The 13,509-nt window shown below is 38.3% G+C and overlaps 1 protein-coding gene across 4 annotated transcripts in view; it reads left to right on the top strand.

The window, feature by feature from the left end:
* PDGFRA (platelet derived growth factor receptor alpha) overlaps positions 1–12,990 on the top strand; it is a 46,228-nt gene extending 33,238 nt beyond the window's left edge. For all 4 annotated transcript variants that reach the window (XM_074229415.1, XM_074229416.1, XM_074229417.1 and 1 more), the window contains exons 14-23: positions 967–1,077; positions 1,461–1,614; positions 2,259–2,425; positions 3,597–3,712; positions 4,292–4,414; positions 5,907–6,018; positions 9,249–9,348; positions 9,462–9,567; positions 11,700–11,935; positions 12,703–12,990. In XM_074229415.1, the coding sequence (XP_074085516.1) occupies positions 967–1,077; positions 1,461–1,614; positions 2,259–2,425; positions 3,597–3,712; positions 4,292–4,414; positions 5,907–6,018; positions 9,249–9,348; positions 9,462–9,567; positions 11,700–11,935; positions 12,703–12,850 (1,373 nt within the window). In that variant the 3' untranslated portion in view covers positions 12,851–12,990. The remainder of the gene's footprint in view (positions 1–966; positions 1,078–1,460; positions 1,615–2,258; positions 2,426–3,596; positions 3,713–4,291; positions 4,415–5,906; positions 6,019–9,248; positions 9,349–9,461; positions 9,568–11,699; positions 11,936–12,702) is intronic.
* The last annotated feature ends 519 nt before the right edge of the window (positions 12,991–13,509 follow it).

Raw genomic sequence — 13,509 nt, 5'->3', positions numbered from 1 at the left:
CTCCCCACAGAAGGCATTGTTTCCATGATATACATTGATCTAAATTGAATGTGTTGAGAGAGAAATCATATCCTTAAGGAAGAAACATAAAATATAAAATAGCAAAATTACATAATAAGAAGATAATGTTTTGGTTTTTTTTTAAGTTAAAGGTAATAGTCTTTGGTCTTTGTTCAAACTCCATAATTCTTTCTCTGGATACAGATGGTATTCTCCATTGCAGATAGTCCAAAATTGTCCCTGGTTGTTGCACTGATGGAATGAGCAAGTCCATTAAGACTAATCATCACCCCCATGTTGCTGTTATGGTATACCAGTGCTCTTCTGGTTCTGCTCATCTCACTCGGCATCAGTTCATGCAAATCCTTCCAGGCTTCTCCGAATTCCCATTCCTACTGGTTTCTAATAGAACAATAGTGTTCTGTAACATACATATACCACAATTTGTTCAGCCATTCCCCAATTGATGGATATTCATTCAATTTACAATTTTTTGTCACCACAAACAGGGCTGCTATGAATATTTTTGGACAAGTGGTGTTTTTACCCTGTTTCATGATCTCTTCAGGATATAAACCCAGTAGTGGTATTGCTGGATCAAAGGGTATGCACATTTTTATTACCCTTTGAGCATAATCTGGAACCTTTTTTTAAAATCATATTTATGATTTTTAATGTACTTCATTGATTTTGGTTATCTCTTTCCTCTTCTACTTCGATTTCATCAGTATCATGAAAAATCAAGAATTGATATTTAATGGTTCTTTACCACAAAGACTATGTATTAGATGCCTAGCTTCCCTCTTCCTCCAAAGACATACTAAAATTGAACTCCTGTCCACTCCCTGTTTAGACAGAGTATAAATAAAATGTGCATTCTTTGACTTTAATGATGCATTATAGACCTTTTGTAAGATGAGGGGATGTATAGTTCAACCTAAGTGATGTGGTTTATTTCTCCAACAGCCACAGCTAGATCCAGTGAAAAACAGGCCCTCATGTCAGAACTGAAGATAATGACTCATCTGGGACCCCATTTAAATATTGTAAATCTTCTAGGAGCATGTACCAAATCAGGTAGACTTGATGATCTGGGAAAGAATATTTTGTCTGTGGCTTTGAAAATAATTAAATGTGGCAGTCTTCTTCCCATCTCATTCTCTCTCTCTCTCTCTCTCTCTCTCTCTCTCTCTCTCTGTCTGTCTGTGTCTCTGTGCTCTCTCTGCCTCTGTCATCACACACACACACACACACACACACACACACACACACACACACACACCATTGACCATGAGTGTTTTGATTGGGGTTGTCTGAGATTTCATACTATGCTTAAATTCATTGTCTTTGAGCAGAAACCAGAGTGTTGCCTAAAGAGATCACTATGTGATACTTTTTTTTGTCCTAGAAATTGTCCCTCATCATTAATATCATTCTCATCTTCTTTGATTTTCTTGTAGGACCCATTTATATCATCACGGAATATTGTTTCTATGGCGATTTGGTCAACTATCTGCATAAGAATAGAGACAACTTCCTGAGCCATAATCCAGAGAAGACAAAGAAAGAGCTAGATATCTTTGGGATGAACTCAGCTGATGAAAGCACAAGGAGGTGAGAGAGAACAAAGAGTATTAGTTCATCAATTTGTAAATCTTTTTATGTGAGTATAGATACCATTACCAGCTAATCTCCTGTCAAGAAAATTTGGACCATGGTCTGTCCATGATTGTTCCAGTCAGTCATCCCAGTTTGAATAATCAATCCTCTCAAACATGTCTGTCTGATCATGACATCATATGGGAAGATCTTGAGTAGATGTTATAGTCAGAAGCATTCTTGGAGCCACTTGATTTTTGCCACTTAGAAACAACTTAAGTTGTGTCAAATGTAATGTGGCTAAGGGAGGCAAAACAGAGGCTAGCTATTACTTGGGCTGTCGAATTCCATGCCCAGCTGTTTCAGGGTTTCTTTGCCAGGGACATTTAGTCTCTTTGTACCCTGAAATCTATAGTAGTGCCAAGAGAAATGATTCTCTTTGTAGGAGCAAATAGATACATGACAACATCTGAAATGCCCTGAAAGGCCAATGAGAGTTTATTGAGACTTCTTTGTATTTAAGAACTAGTGGACAGCTTAGTGGACAGCTGTGGTTATGATGCTAAATGATGTTTTCAGAAGCAGTGGCATAGAGAGCTTTTGTTACTGATCTATTTGAGGGGGAAGATTGGATTACATTTGCTTTTATGTTTTTACAGCTATGTCATTTTATCCTTTGAAAACAATGGAGATTATATGGATATGAAGCAAGCTGATACCACACAGTATGTTCCGATGCTGGAAAGAAAACAGGGCTCTAAATATTCAGATATTCAAAGATCAATGTATGATCGCCCTGCATCATATAAAAAGAAATCTGAATCAGGTAAATGGTATTTGAATATAGTAACCTTCCCATATATATAAATGACAGCTTTTGGGTCAAATGCTCCACCTTGCGTAGGGAAAGTGGAAGTTATCTTTCATCATTCCATCTTGACTTACCTGGATCTTAGTTTTACTCTCCATTAAAATAGCCCCAGAAAATTTTGAGCATGATGATAAGATGCACTTATGACTTTTAGATATTCAACTACAATAATAATAATAATAATTCCCTTTATATAATGTTTAAAAACTTAGAAAATACTTTACATGTCATTTCATTTGAGCCTCATGTAGATGTCCTTATTTGTAAAATTTGCAACAAAATATACCCACATAATATTTTCTATACCTCCAATATTTACTAATAGATAGCAAATAGTTGAATTTCTAACCCCCTTTTAAAGATTCCTCTTGGATATTGGACAGTGATCGAGGCCAGCACTTCCTTCCCTGTGTTTCCCAGGCAGTACTGGTCATCTTGGCTCTAAGAATAAGGAGAAGCTGAATCACTCTAAGTCCTAGGCTAAGTTGGCAGCAGGAATCTGCTTTTCAAGACTTCACTTAGCCAGCAGAAATGAGTGGATGGCTGGAATCCCTCTTTTCTTTAATGAAAAATTTCAAAAAAGGATTAGGAATTGTTGGCATACTTCTTCCTCCTTCTTCCTCGAAAATCCTGGGAACATTTCAAGTCAGAATAACAGAGAAAAAATGGATACATTTCAACCAAACCAAAACAGACTTAATATAGATTTGAGGATTGCTATCAGATCTAAATTGGATTTTTTTTAACAAAATGGAGAAAGAGGAAGATATGAAACAAATAAAATGAAAATAGCACTTTTACTCTTTAGTATTTTTCTATAATGCTTAGAAATTGCTGTTTTCTTAGGGGACATTTGTATATCTTTTCTTTCTGGTAAGAGTTACTGGGGAGGATTTAATCATCAAGACTGAAAAAATTTGGGAACTGGTAATAACATGTTTATGGGACCTTAACTTAGCCCTTCTTGAGGGGACTAATCCTTGTGACTAGAAGATTTTTTTTTGTGACTTTCTCTGGGGAGAGAAACCTCCCTGTGGTCTGTTTACAGGAAGAAAGTCTTTCATCTCTTCTGTCTATCCTCATGTCATTCAGTTTGTCCCTAAAAACTTCACTTATTTTCCAACAGATCCAGAAGTCAAGAACCTTCTTTCAGATGATAGTTCAGAAGGTCTCAGTCTCTTGGATCTGTTGAGCTTCACCTATCAAGTTGCCCGGGGAATGGAGTTTTTGGCCTCAAAAAATGTAAGTGCCTTCAAGAATAGGGTACATTCAATGAGTGTCCAGTCCCCAGCTGGAGATGGAAGAGTGCTTTAGGTAATGTGTATTTGGGGAAAGAGAAGAGAGAATCTAGGTAAAAGTAGCTACTTTTTTTCCCTTTCCTATAGAGAGAAAGCTATTGCACAGATCAAAGTGCAAATAAAAATGGAATTCCTGCTATATACCTCCCATTTACACAGCTATCCCATTCCTATTGGTATCAGTCTCTATAATGAAAATCACAATAGGTCGAAGGTATTATGGATCATTTTTGACAGTCCCTAAAATAGTGAATAGTCTTTTTTTTTTTTAGGTTTTTTTGCAAGGCAATGGGGCTAAGTGGCTTGCCCAAGGCCACACAGCTAGTTAATTATTTAAGTGTCTGAGACCACATTTGAATTCAGGTCCTCCTGACTCCAGAGCTGGTGCTCTATCTACTGCCTTACCTAGCTGCCCCCTCTCCCCCTTTTTTTAAGGGTCATGGTTAGGATTAGGTAGAAAGTAGTAAGATTCTCAATTCATTGCATGAGCCAGCCCTATACTGGTGCCTCTGTCTCTTCACAGTGTGTTCACCGTGATCTGGCTGCCCGCAATGTGCTTCTGGCTCAAGGAAAAATAGTGAAGATCTGTGACTTTGGCTTGGCCAGAGACATCATGCATGATTCCAACTATGTATCCAAGGGAAGTGTAAGTATCTGGTGTGTTGAATTAGCTTCTCCCATTTTATTTAGGTCTTCAGGGCAATTAAAGATAGCAATTTCATGTTGGAAATGGAGCTCCCTTTGGTTGAGCAGAAAGAGTGGACTAAGGCAATGACATCTGGTCATTCCTATCAGGTTCACATGTAGCTTCAGTCTCTGTAGCTGTTGACTCTATGACAATTCATGTGGACTGTTCTGTGCCAAAAACAGGGATGGAGGATGCCATTTTGTTTCTGTAGCCATATTCAAACTATTCAGGTAGAACAGAGAAAATCCTTGGCTAAAATAGATACCTTTCAAATCAATTTATTTTGAAGAGGAGTTAGTATACTATTTTGGTAAAAAGGCTAAGGTGAATGTCAAAAGTTCTGAGTTTTAAACATAACTTTGTAATAATAGCCATGTAATCTTGGGGTAACCAACTTTCCTGACTGGGTCTCTGTTTCCTCCTCTTTAAAATGATAAATTTTGCTAGATGATTTTTGACTTTCTAATTCCAGATTGTATTTTTTAGAGTTAGGGCATGTCTGGAGAGATCACAGAATATTTGGCACAATGAGTTAACATAATTTGATTTTTGTGGTGAGATATAGTCTGGAACCTAGAGTTCCAACTTTGACCTCAGATAGGTTCATTGACTTTTCTAGAGTTCATATTCACCTGGTGATCCAGTAAAAATAATAATCTATGTGATTAACTGCCTGCCCTTCCTCCCCAGCAATATTACTGAATATTAAGGAGACTACACAGAAACTTTGATATCTTTAGTGTGATCTATTCAGGAAGCCAGATCACCCCCTACAATTGGGTTAAGTTCTTCTTTTACCAGGTTTCTCAGTGATTGACCTCTGATGGTTTCCCTGACTTTTTTCTAAAAGTACAAAAAGAAGCTCAGCAGGTGGAAGCACACCTATAATCCTGCTGCATTGTGGCTAAGGTTGGAGGATCCCTTGAGTTTGGAGTTGCAGCATGTTAACAATCAATTGACTACCATTTACCCCAAAAGTCACTGGGTAAATTTTACCAGTTACTCAATTTGCTCAGTAAAGGATAAAAAAATACCTATTTTAGACTCAAGTCTTCTATTGGAAATTTTTGCTTCTTTGAAGAAAGGGGTTGAGGGAGGAAAGTTACATATACATATACATATATATCATATTTATTTTTGATATATTTGATGATTTTGACATGTAGGTGTCAAAGCAAAAAAATAACCTTTTTTAAAAAAAAGAATAAAAGTTGGGGGAATTAAGCATTCCTGGAGATGATGTAGCAGAAAGTACATTTTTCTCAGAGTCCTAACTGGTTACAGAGCAAGGATTACTATAAAAAGTTTCCAAGTCCCAGCAAAAAAAGAAATCTTGTTTCTATTATTGTCCTTCATCTTTATTTGTGGCAGCAAAAATATGGTATTGTGATTTGACTTTTATTTTTTAACATATGCACACATCTCTTTCCCTTGCCTTTCTTTGATGCAGACTTTTCTCCCAGTGAAGTGGATGGCTCCTGAAAGTATCTTTGACAATCTGTACACCACGCTGAGTGATGTCTGGTCTTATGGCATCCTGCTGTGGGAGATCTTTTCCCTTGGTAGGTGCCTGAAAGGACTCATTAATGAACTTGTACTTCTCAGTATTACTTCTGTCCTTGAGGCAGTTCAGCAGGGGAATATCAGGGTGTTATAAATACAAGATGGCAAATCATGATAAATCAGAATGAAGGTTGGCTTCTGAAGCCTTTTCATAAGGGGAGTGGGGATTCAGGCTTCATGTAGATGAAAAAAAAGAAGCAAGTTGTTCCTCAAACAGCCCTTTGAATTACTAAAGTGGAAGATAGTTATGCTGTTAGATTCTATATTCCTGCATACCCCATTCCTGAGACAGTGGCTCCTAAATAGATGTAGGAAAAGGTCCTTGTCAATAATGTGTATAAAGGTATTCCCACTTTTCCCCTAATTTCCCCCATCTTGTGGTACACACTGGGAAAATGTCTCTTCTCTTCTACTTGTCACACCCATGACCATATCTATTCATCAGTTACCTTTTTGCTCTTGACTTTGAGTTAAGTGGGGGATCTCATGCATGGCAATAATGAGATATTTCTCTCATTAGGAGATAGATACAGTGCTAGAACTGAAAAGGGACCTTAGAGATCATGTAGTTCAGTCTTCTCATTTTTATCGATAAGGGAACAGTTAACAGCATGCCAAAGATGACTCAGTGAGTGACAGAGGATTAGAGCCTAGGTTTTGCCACCTAGCCAATTCTGAAATAGCAGGGAAAGGGAGGGTTGAAGGTGATTGTTTTTTACTTGAAATTTAATTTTATTTTTCCAATTACATGCAAAGGAATTTTCATCCATTTGGAAATTTATGAGTTCAACATTTTTCTACCACCCTTCCCTCCCTCTCTCCTCCCCATGGCAGCAAACAGTATGGCAAAAGTTGTACATGTACAATCCTATTTAACATTTCCATATTAGTCATATTGTGACAGAGGAATTATAACTAAGGGGAAAGAAAGAACCATGAGAAAGAGAGGAAAAACACTAAAGAAGTTTTTCAGAAGTGAACATAATATGCTTTGCTCTGCATTGACTTCATAGTTTTTTCCTCTGGATGTGAATAGCATTGTCCATAGCTCGTGAGAGTTGAAGGTTTTGATTCACCTTTAGTATTTTTCAGTAAATACTTCTCAGTCAGTAAATATTGCATTTCTTTCATAAGCCCAATACTGTACTTGGCATCATGTATCATGTTCTTAAGTCTCAAGAAAGAAACAGAGAGGAGGCCAGTGTTTCACTTTGTGGAATGGATACTATAAATATTAAATATCTACTATATGTTCAGTGCTTGGGCTACAAAGATAGGAATGAAATAGTGGGGGGAAGCTAGGTGACACAGTGAATAGAGCATTGACCCTAGAGTCAGGAGGACCTGAGTTCAAATCTAGCCTCAGACACTTGATACTTACTAGCTGTATGATTTTGGGCAAGTCATTTAATCCCATTGCCCCACAACCTGCTCCCTCCCCTCCCTGCCAATGTTTCCCTCAAGAGCTTACTCTCTGCTATTGATTAAAAATAAGGATGCTATTCAAAAAAAGGAAAGAAAAACTGTGGGCTGGAATAGTTATCAGTCATGGTCTATTTGAACTGGGTCTTGAAAAGTGAGTAGCATAAAAATGTAGAATTTCTCGCAGATTTTCATGTTATTCTAATAGAATGATGAAAGTGGGCTTTCCTTTCCCTTGGTTACCCATAATACCCTACTGCTCCTTTAATATGGTAGAACCTCCCAATGCCAGTTTATCTTGGACAACCTGCATGTTGTGGTTTCTTGCTGTGTCTGCACTTGAAAGTGCAGAATTGAGGCAGTATTAAAACTGTACAAGGTTTAACTCCTGCTTTTTCTTCAATTCCCTGAAAGATAAGAATTACTCAAGTTAAAGCAATCACAGTCATTTCAAAGTTACAAAGCAGGCATTAGAAACCATGTGGACTGATAACTGGATACTATCAGAACTCTCTGTCCCTGCCATCGCAGACAAGATTGAGAGGATCCAACCAACTGGAGCCCTCTTGGTTTCTTTTTTACACATTCTTTCCCTTCTGAAAAGTCAAAAGAAAGTTCACATGTTATTTTTTTCTCCCCCCCCTTTTTTTTTTTTAGTTTTTTCAAGGCAATGGGGTTAAGTGGCTTGCCCAAGGTCACACAGCTAGGTAATTATTAAGTGTCTGAGGCCAGATTTGAACTCAGGTACTCCTGACTCCAAGGCCAGTGCTCTATCCACTGCTCCACCTAGCCACTCCTCGCCCTTTCTTTACATACTTTGCTTGTCAGTAGAGGAAGCTATTCTGAAGTCCTGTGGGACAAAATCTAGACATCACTGGCATTCCCAAAGGGCAGAAACATACAATCAGAGAAGGCAGAAGAGACAGAGCCCTCTCTAACATCACAAAAAGTAAAAAAAAAAGATAAAATAAATATTATTATTTGCTTGCTGATCTGTGTTATATAATTTCTAATTGACTCCAGTCATTTTTATAGACAAAAATAGCCGAATTTGTGAATTTTAGCCTCAAAGACATGGAAAGAAACGAACTGAGACAGTGGTGAACTGTGCTTTACCTCACATTGCACAATCCCTCATAAACTGGGTTGAGTGTGTGCAACAAACTGGTGCCTGTTGTTATTTCTTTGTACGCCATCAGTGTATTATTGGTAGACCCTTTTATTATATGAACTCATTTTCCGTACTCTAGATGATGCATTTCACATATGTATTTAAGATATTTAGTATTGCTGCTCTTGATCTGAACTACCTAAAAAAACCCCCTGTGAAGAAGTCAGTACATCTGCCTCACTGAAAATGATGTGTGGGCTACTGCTATTAGACTAATACAGTGATTCTGATACTATTCATACCTCCCCAGTCATGGATCCTATCACTGCCAAAGGACTCATGCCAAGCCTAAATAAGAATATGACTTGATTTACTGTCCAATCAATCTGCAACTCCTTGTGACCATTTTAGGGCCATTTCTAGTGACCAGGTCCCCAAAGTCATTTTCTTTCTGTTGTTTCTGAAATAAGCAAATTATGCTGGTGGGGGGCCACATTACTTCAATTATGATTTTTTTTTGGAGTAGGAATTTGACTTAATTCCACATAACTTGGAATATGATCAGTTATATTCCAATAAAGACCCAGCACCACCAATGGGATTTATGATATAAGCACCACTGTTTCCTACAGTGCTTAAATGAATACCCCACATCCTTGTTTGGTAATGTTATTTTGGGGATGTTTTTGTGTTTAGGAGGCACGCCCTATCCTGGAATGATGGTGGATTCTACTTTCTATAATAAAATCAAAAGTGGATACCGGATGGCCAAGCCTGACCATGCCACCAGTGAAGTGTAAGCTTTCTCTGAATCTGTGGTTGGGTGTCTCATCTTTCCCATGTTGCTGCTGCTAGGGTGGGGTCTGGTTCTATTCCTTCTTCTCACACTGGATTCCATTCTTTCTTCAGATACGAGATCATGGTGAAGTGCTGGAACAGTGAGCCAGAGAAGAGACCTTCCTTTTACCATCTGAGTGAGATTGTGGAAAATCTTCTACCTGGGCAGTATAAGAAGGTTTGTCTCTCAGCAATCTGGGCAGGCTGTGAGTGGGTCTCCTCAGGGGACCAGGGAAGGAGAGAAATTGAATCAAATACAATAACAGACATTTGTTCATGTTTTAAGGTTGAAATACAACTCAGGTACATTAATTCACTTGCCTTTCTCAACCTTGGATCTTGGGAAAAATCCCTTAACCTTTCTGGGCTTTTGTTTCCCCTCTGAAAAGAAGGGTTTTTTAACTAGATGACTTCTTAAAAAGTCTCTCCCAGCTCCCTTAATCCATAGTCCTAGGTATTATTGTAACCATTTGATTCTTGTGGAAACTAAGCTCAGTTACTTATCCATGTTCATATAACTAGCAAGTGACTGAGGTAGATTGAGCTCAGCTCTTCCTGACTCCATGTCCAGTTTTCTGATCACTACACTGTGTTGCTTGCCTCACATTTTTAAAGCACTGAATATGTATAAAGTTTGAAAGGGAAGAAGAGAAGAGTCAGCAGAAAACTAGAGGAGACTCCAATGATATGGCTCTTCTTGGGGTGATACTAGAATAAAATAATATTTTCAAAATGGTGACAAGGGAAGAAGGCTTCTGGATTCAGAGGATGTTCCTCAGGCCTTAGGTGGAAATGCTTAGCCCAAACTTCTGTTAGAGGCAGCACCTCCCATTTCCTGCAGGCCTCCTCTTTCATCTTTTTCCCTTCTGTTAGCAACACTTGTAAATTCTTTATTTCCCAGATGTTTGAATATTTGAAATGATAGTGTGGTTACACATCTTAGGGCAGCCACACTTCATTAAGTCACTAAACTGAATCCACTTAAATCCATGTAAAACTGGTTTTTACCCAATGCCTTGGAGGTACACTATCCATGGCTTGCTGTTGCCATGGATTCTCTGTTGTATAGGCAGCTTTGTATAAAGTAACCAATGTGGGGCGGCTAGGTGGTGCAGTAGATAGAGCACTGGCCCTGGAGTCAAGAGTACCTGAGTTCAAATCTGGCCTCAGACACTTAATAATTACCTAGCTGTGTGGCCTTGGGCAAGCCACTTAACCCCACTGCCTTGCAAAAACCTAAAAAAAAAGTAACCAATGCAAATCGAAAGGAAGAGTATGACATGCCACATATCAGAAAGAAACAACTCTCTTCATGAGTACTAAAAAGGTATTGATAAAAACGTATTTGGTCAGCTCCCAAATATTTCATTATCCAACATTTTACTTTCTGAGACATTCATGTACTGAAAATTGTCCTTTACTCCAATTTCCTAGACATTCATGTACTAAAAATTATAGATAATTTTTAACATGCCATTGCTTATCAAATTTCCATTGAAAGATGATTAGGGAAACTGGAAAGGGAAGAACCTGGGGCAGGTCTGTACTGCTATTGTCTGTTCAACTAGAACTATGATGAGGTCAGAGGTTAAAATTGTGGTCCAGAATGAACCCTTACTTATTAACCAAGGAGTCTAAGGATATTTCCTACTAGAGTTCCACTTCTGACATCCTTGAAATTTTAAGAGTGATTGCCAGAAGGATTTTGGAGGAGAAGTCATTCTCCCTATAACATTAAAGCCATAGTGTAGAGGAGTGAGGGTGTAATGGCAGCAAGTCTTCAAGATCCACCAAGGAATGTATGTTGATCCAGTAAACAGGAGCTTTGTCTTTTTAGACTCTACATTTTAGATGCTCTATTTCTTTCTGATCTGTTATCTCCTGTATTATTAGCTTTAGAATCTATTTTATGAATCATCAGAAAATGAGAGTGAGAAGTGAATTTGAAAGATTGTTCTAAGTTTATTTGGTCTTGATTCCTTCATTTCTATCTGGCTAGGTTAGTGCAGTGGGTAGAATGTGGACTTAGGAAAACATGAGTGCAAATCTGACCTCAGACACTTTCTAACTGGGTGACCCTGGACAAGTCACTTAACCTCTAGTTGCCTGTTTTCTCAACTATAAAATGGGAATCATTTACTTTATAGGGTTGCTCTGAGGATCAAATGAATTCATCTTTGTGGAGTGCTTTGTATTGTGCCTGTCAAATAATAGGTGCTTAATAAATGAACATGTCCTCCCCTCCTTACTTCCCCTTTCAGCAGTCAAGTTAGCAGTGCTTGAATAATGATATAAAATTGATGTTTGCAGAGTTATGAGAAAATTCACCTGGACTTCCTGAAGAGTGACCATCCTGCTGTTGCTCGCATGAGAGTGGAGTGTGATAATGCTTACATTGGTGTCACCTACAAAAATGAAGACAAGCTGAAGGACTGGGAAGGCAACTATGATGAACAGAGGTTGAGTGCTGACAGTGGCTATATCATCCCTTTGCCTGACATTGACCCTATCCCTGAAGATGACCTAGGCAAAAGAAACAGACACAGGTAAGTATCATCCATGGACCATATAAGATTATAGGATCCTGGAGTTTGAGCTGAGGAGGATAGAGGAAAACATATAGAGAGGTACCATTTGTCCCAATCCACTCATTTTACCTATGAAGAACTGAGATCCAGAGAGAGGAAGTGACTTGTCCAGAATCATATTCTATACAACTGATTGATGACCTTTGTTTCTAGCTTCATGATTATTATTCCAGGGGAGGGAGGAATTAGTAAGTCAGTGATAGGGAACTAGTGTGCAGTGAGCCATTGAACAGTCCCCAGTGACTGGTTCCTACTCATAAACTATTTGATCCTGATGAGCTGCCTTTTCTAGCTCCCTTCTTTTGGGATGTGTCAATGCTCATTTTCATTTCTACCAGAGCTAAGCAGAGCAGTTGCAGAATTTACTGAAATGTATCAGTCCCCATGGCAACTTGTTTAGCAACTGTGAAGAAAAGTTTAGGAAGAGAAGAGGTAAATAGAATGTCCAAAATTACTTTGGAGATGGCCTACAAATTTCATTTATTTGTTTAATCCATGTTCTTAATCATTGCCTCATGACAAAAAGCTAGAGAAAAATAAAAAAAAATAATAATTACTATAATAATAATAGGGGCAGCCAGGTGGCGCAGTGGATGGAGCACTGGCCCTGGAGCCAGGAGCACCTGAGCCCAAATAGCAAATTCTGGAAAAGTATTCCTTATATAATCATAGCCCAGAAAGTTTAGCTATGAGTCTCAGTTTCTCTTGTTCTTTGTCTTCATCAGTTCCCAGACATCTGAGGAAAGTGCTATTGAGACAGGTTCCAGCAGCTCTACCTTCATCAAGAGAGAGGATGAAACCATTGAGGACATCGACATGATGGATGACATTGGGATAGACTCCTCAGATCTGGTTGAAGATAGCTTCCTGTAATGGTCAAGGATCTGGTGGATGTATTCCATTTCTGGAAAGAGATACTCACCATTCGGTCTAAAGACTTGAACAAACTTCAGAAAACCACTTTATTGCAATGCAAATGATGCAAGGAGATTCCATTTTTTTTTAAAAGAGAATCTCCCAGTCAAGAGTCCAGGAACCATCCTGAGTACGAATGAGTGAGATATGCTGAACTGGATCCTTTCAGTGTTGCTCTTTGCAATACTTCTATAGCATCTCAGTATTGATTGCAGAGTTTTCCTTTTTTCCAGATAGATGGGCAAAAAGAAAGGCCAAACAAGACCAACTTTGTGCTTCGAGGGCATTGATGACTCTGATGAACAGAATTTTCATTGCATCATAATGCCATCTTTGTAATTATGTAAATAAATATCTGAGGATATATTTAGATTTGTAATGAATATATTCTCTGGACTTCAGAAGAGACCACTTAAAAACATTTATGTACTTCCCCCTTGACAACATCCTGTGTCAGCTGCTGTTGGGCTACCTTGGAAGTACGTGCAAAACCACTTTTGAAACTTAAAGGATACTGGTACTATAGCATGTTACTTTTTTTTTAAGTGTTGAATAATAAAGAAGAAAGATAATCATTAACAAACCTTCTTTTGATAGAATTGGGCTGTTTAGAAGCC

The sequence above is a fragment of the Macrotis lagotis genome, chromosome 3 (assembly GCF_037893015.1).
Source record: "Macrotis lagotis isolate mMagLag1 chromosome 3, bilby.v1.9.chrom.fasta, whole genome shotgun sequence".
Lineage (NCBI taxonomy): Eukaryota > Metazoa > Chordata > Mammalia > Peramelemorphia > Peramelidae > Macrotis > Macrotis lagotis.
The sequence above is the reverse complement of the archived record's forward strand: the minus strand, read 5'-3'. Positions and strand labels throughout refer to the sequence as shown.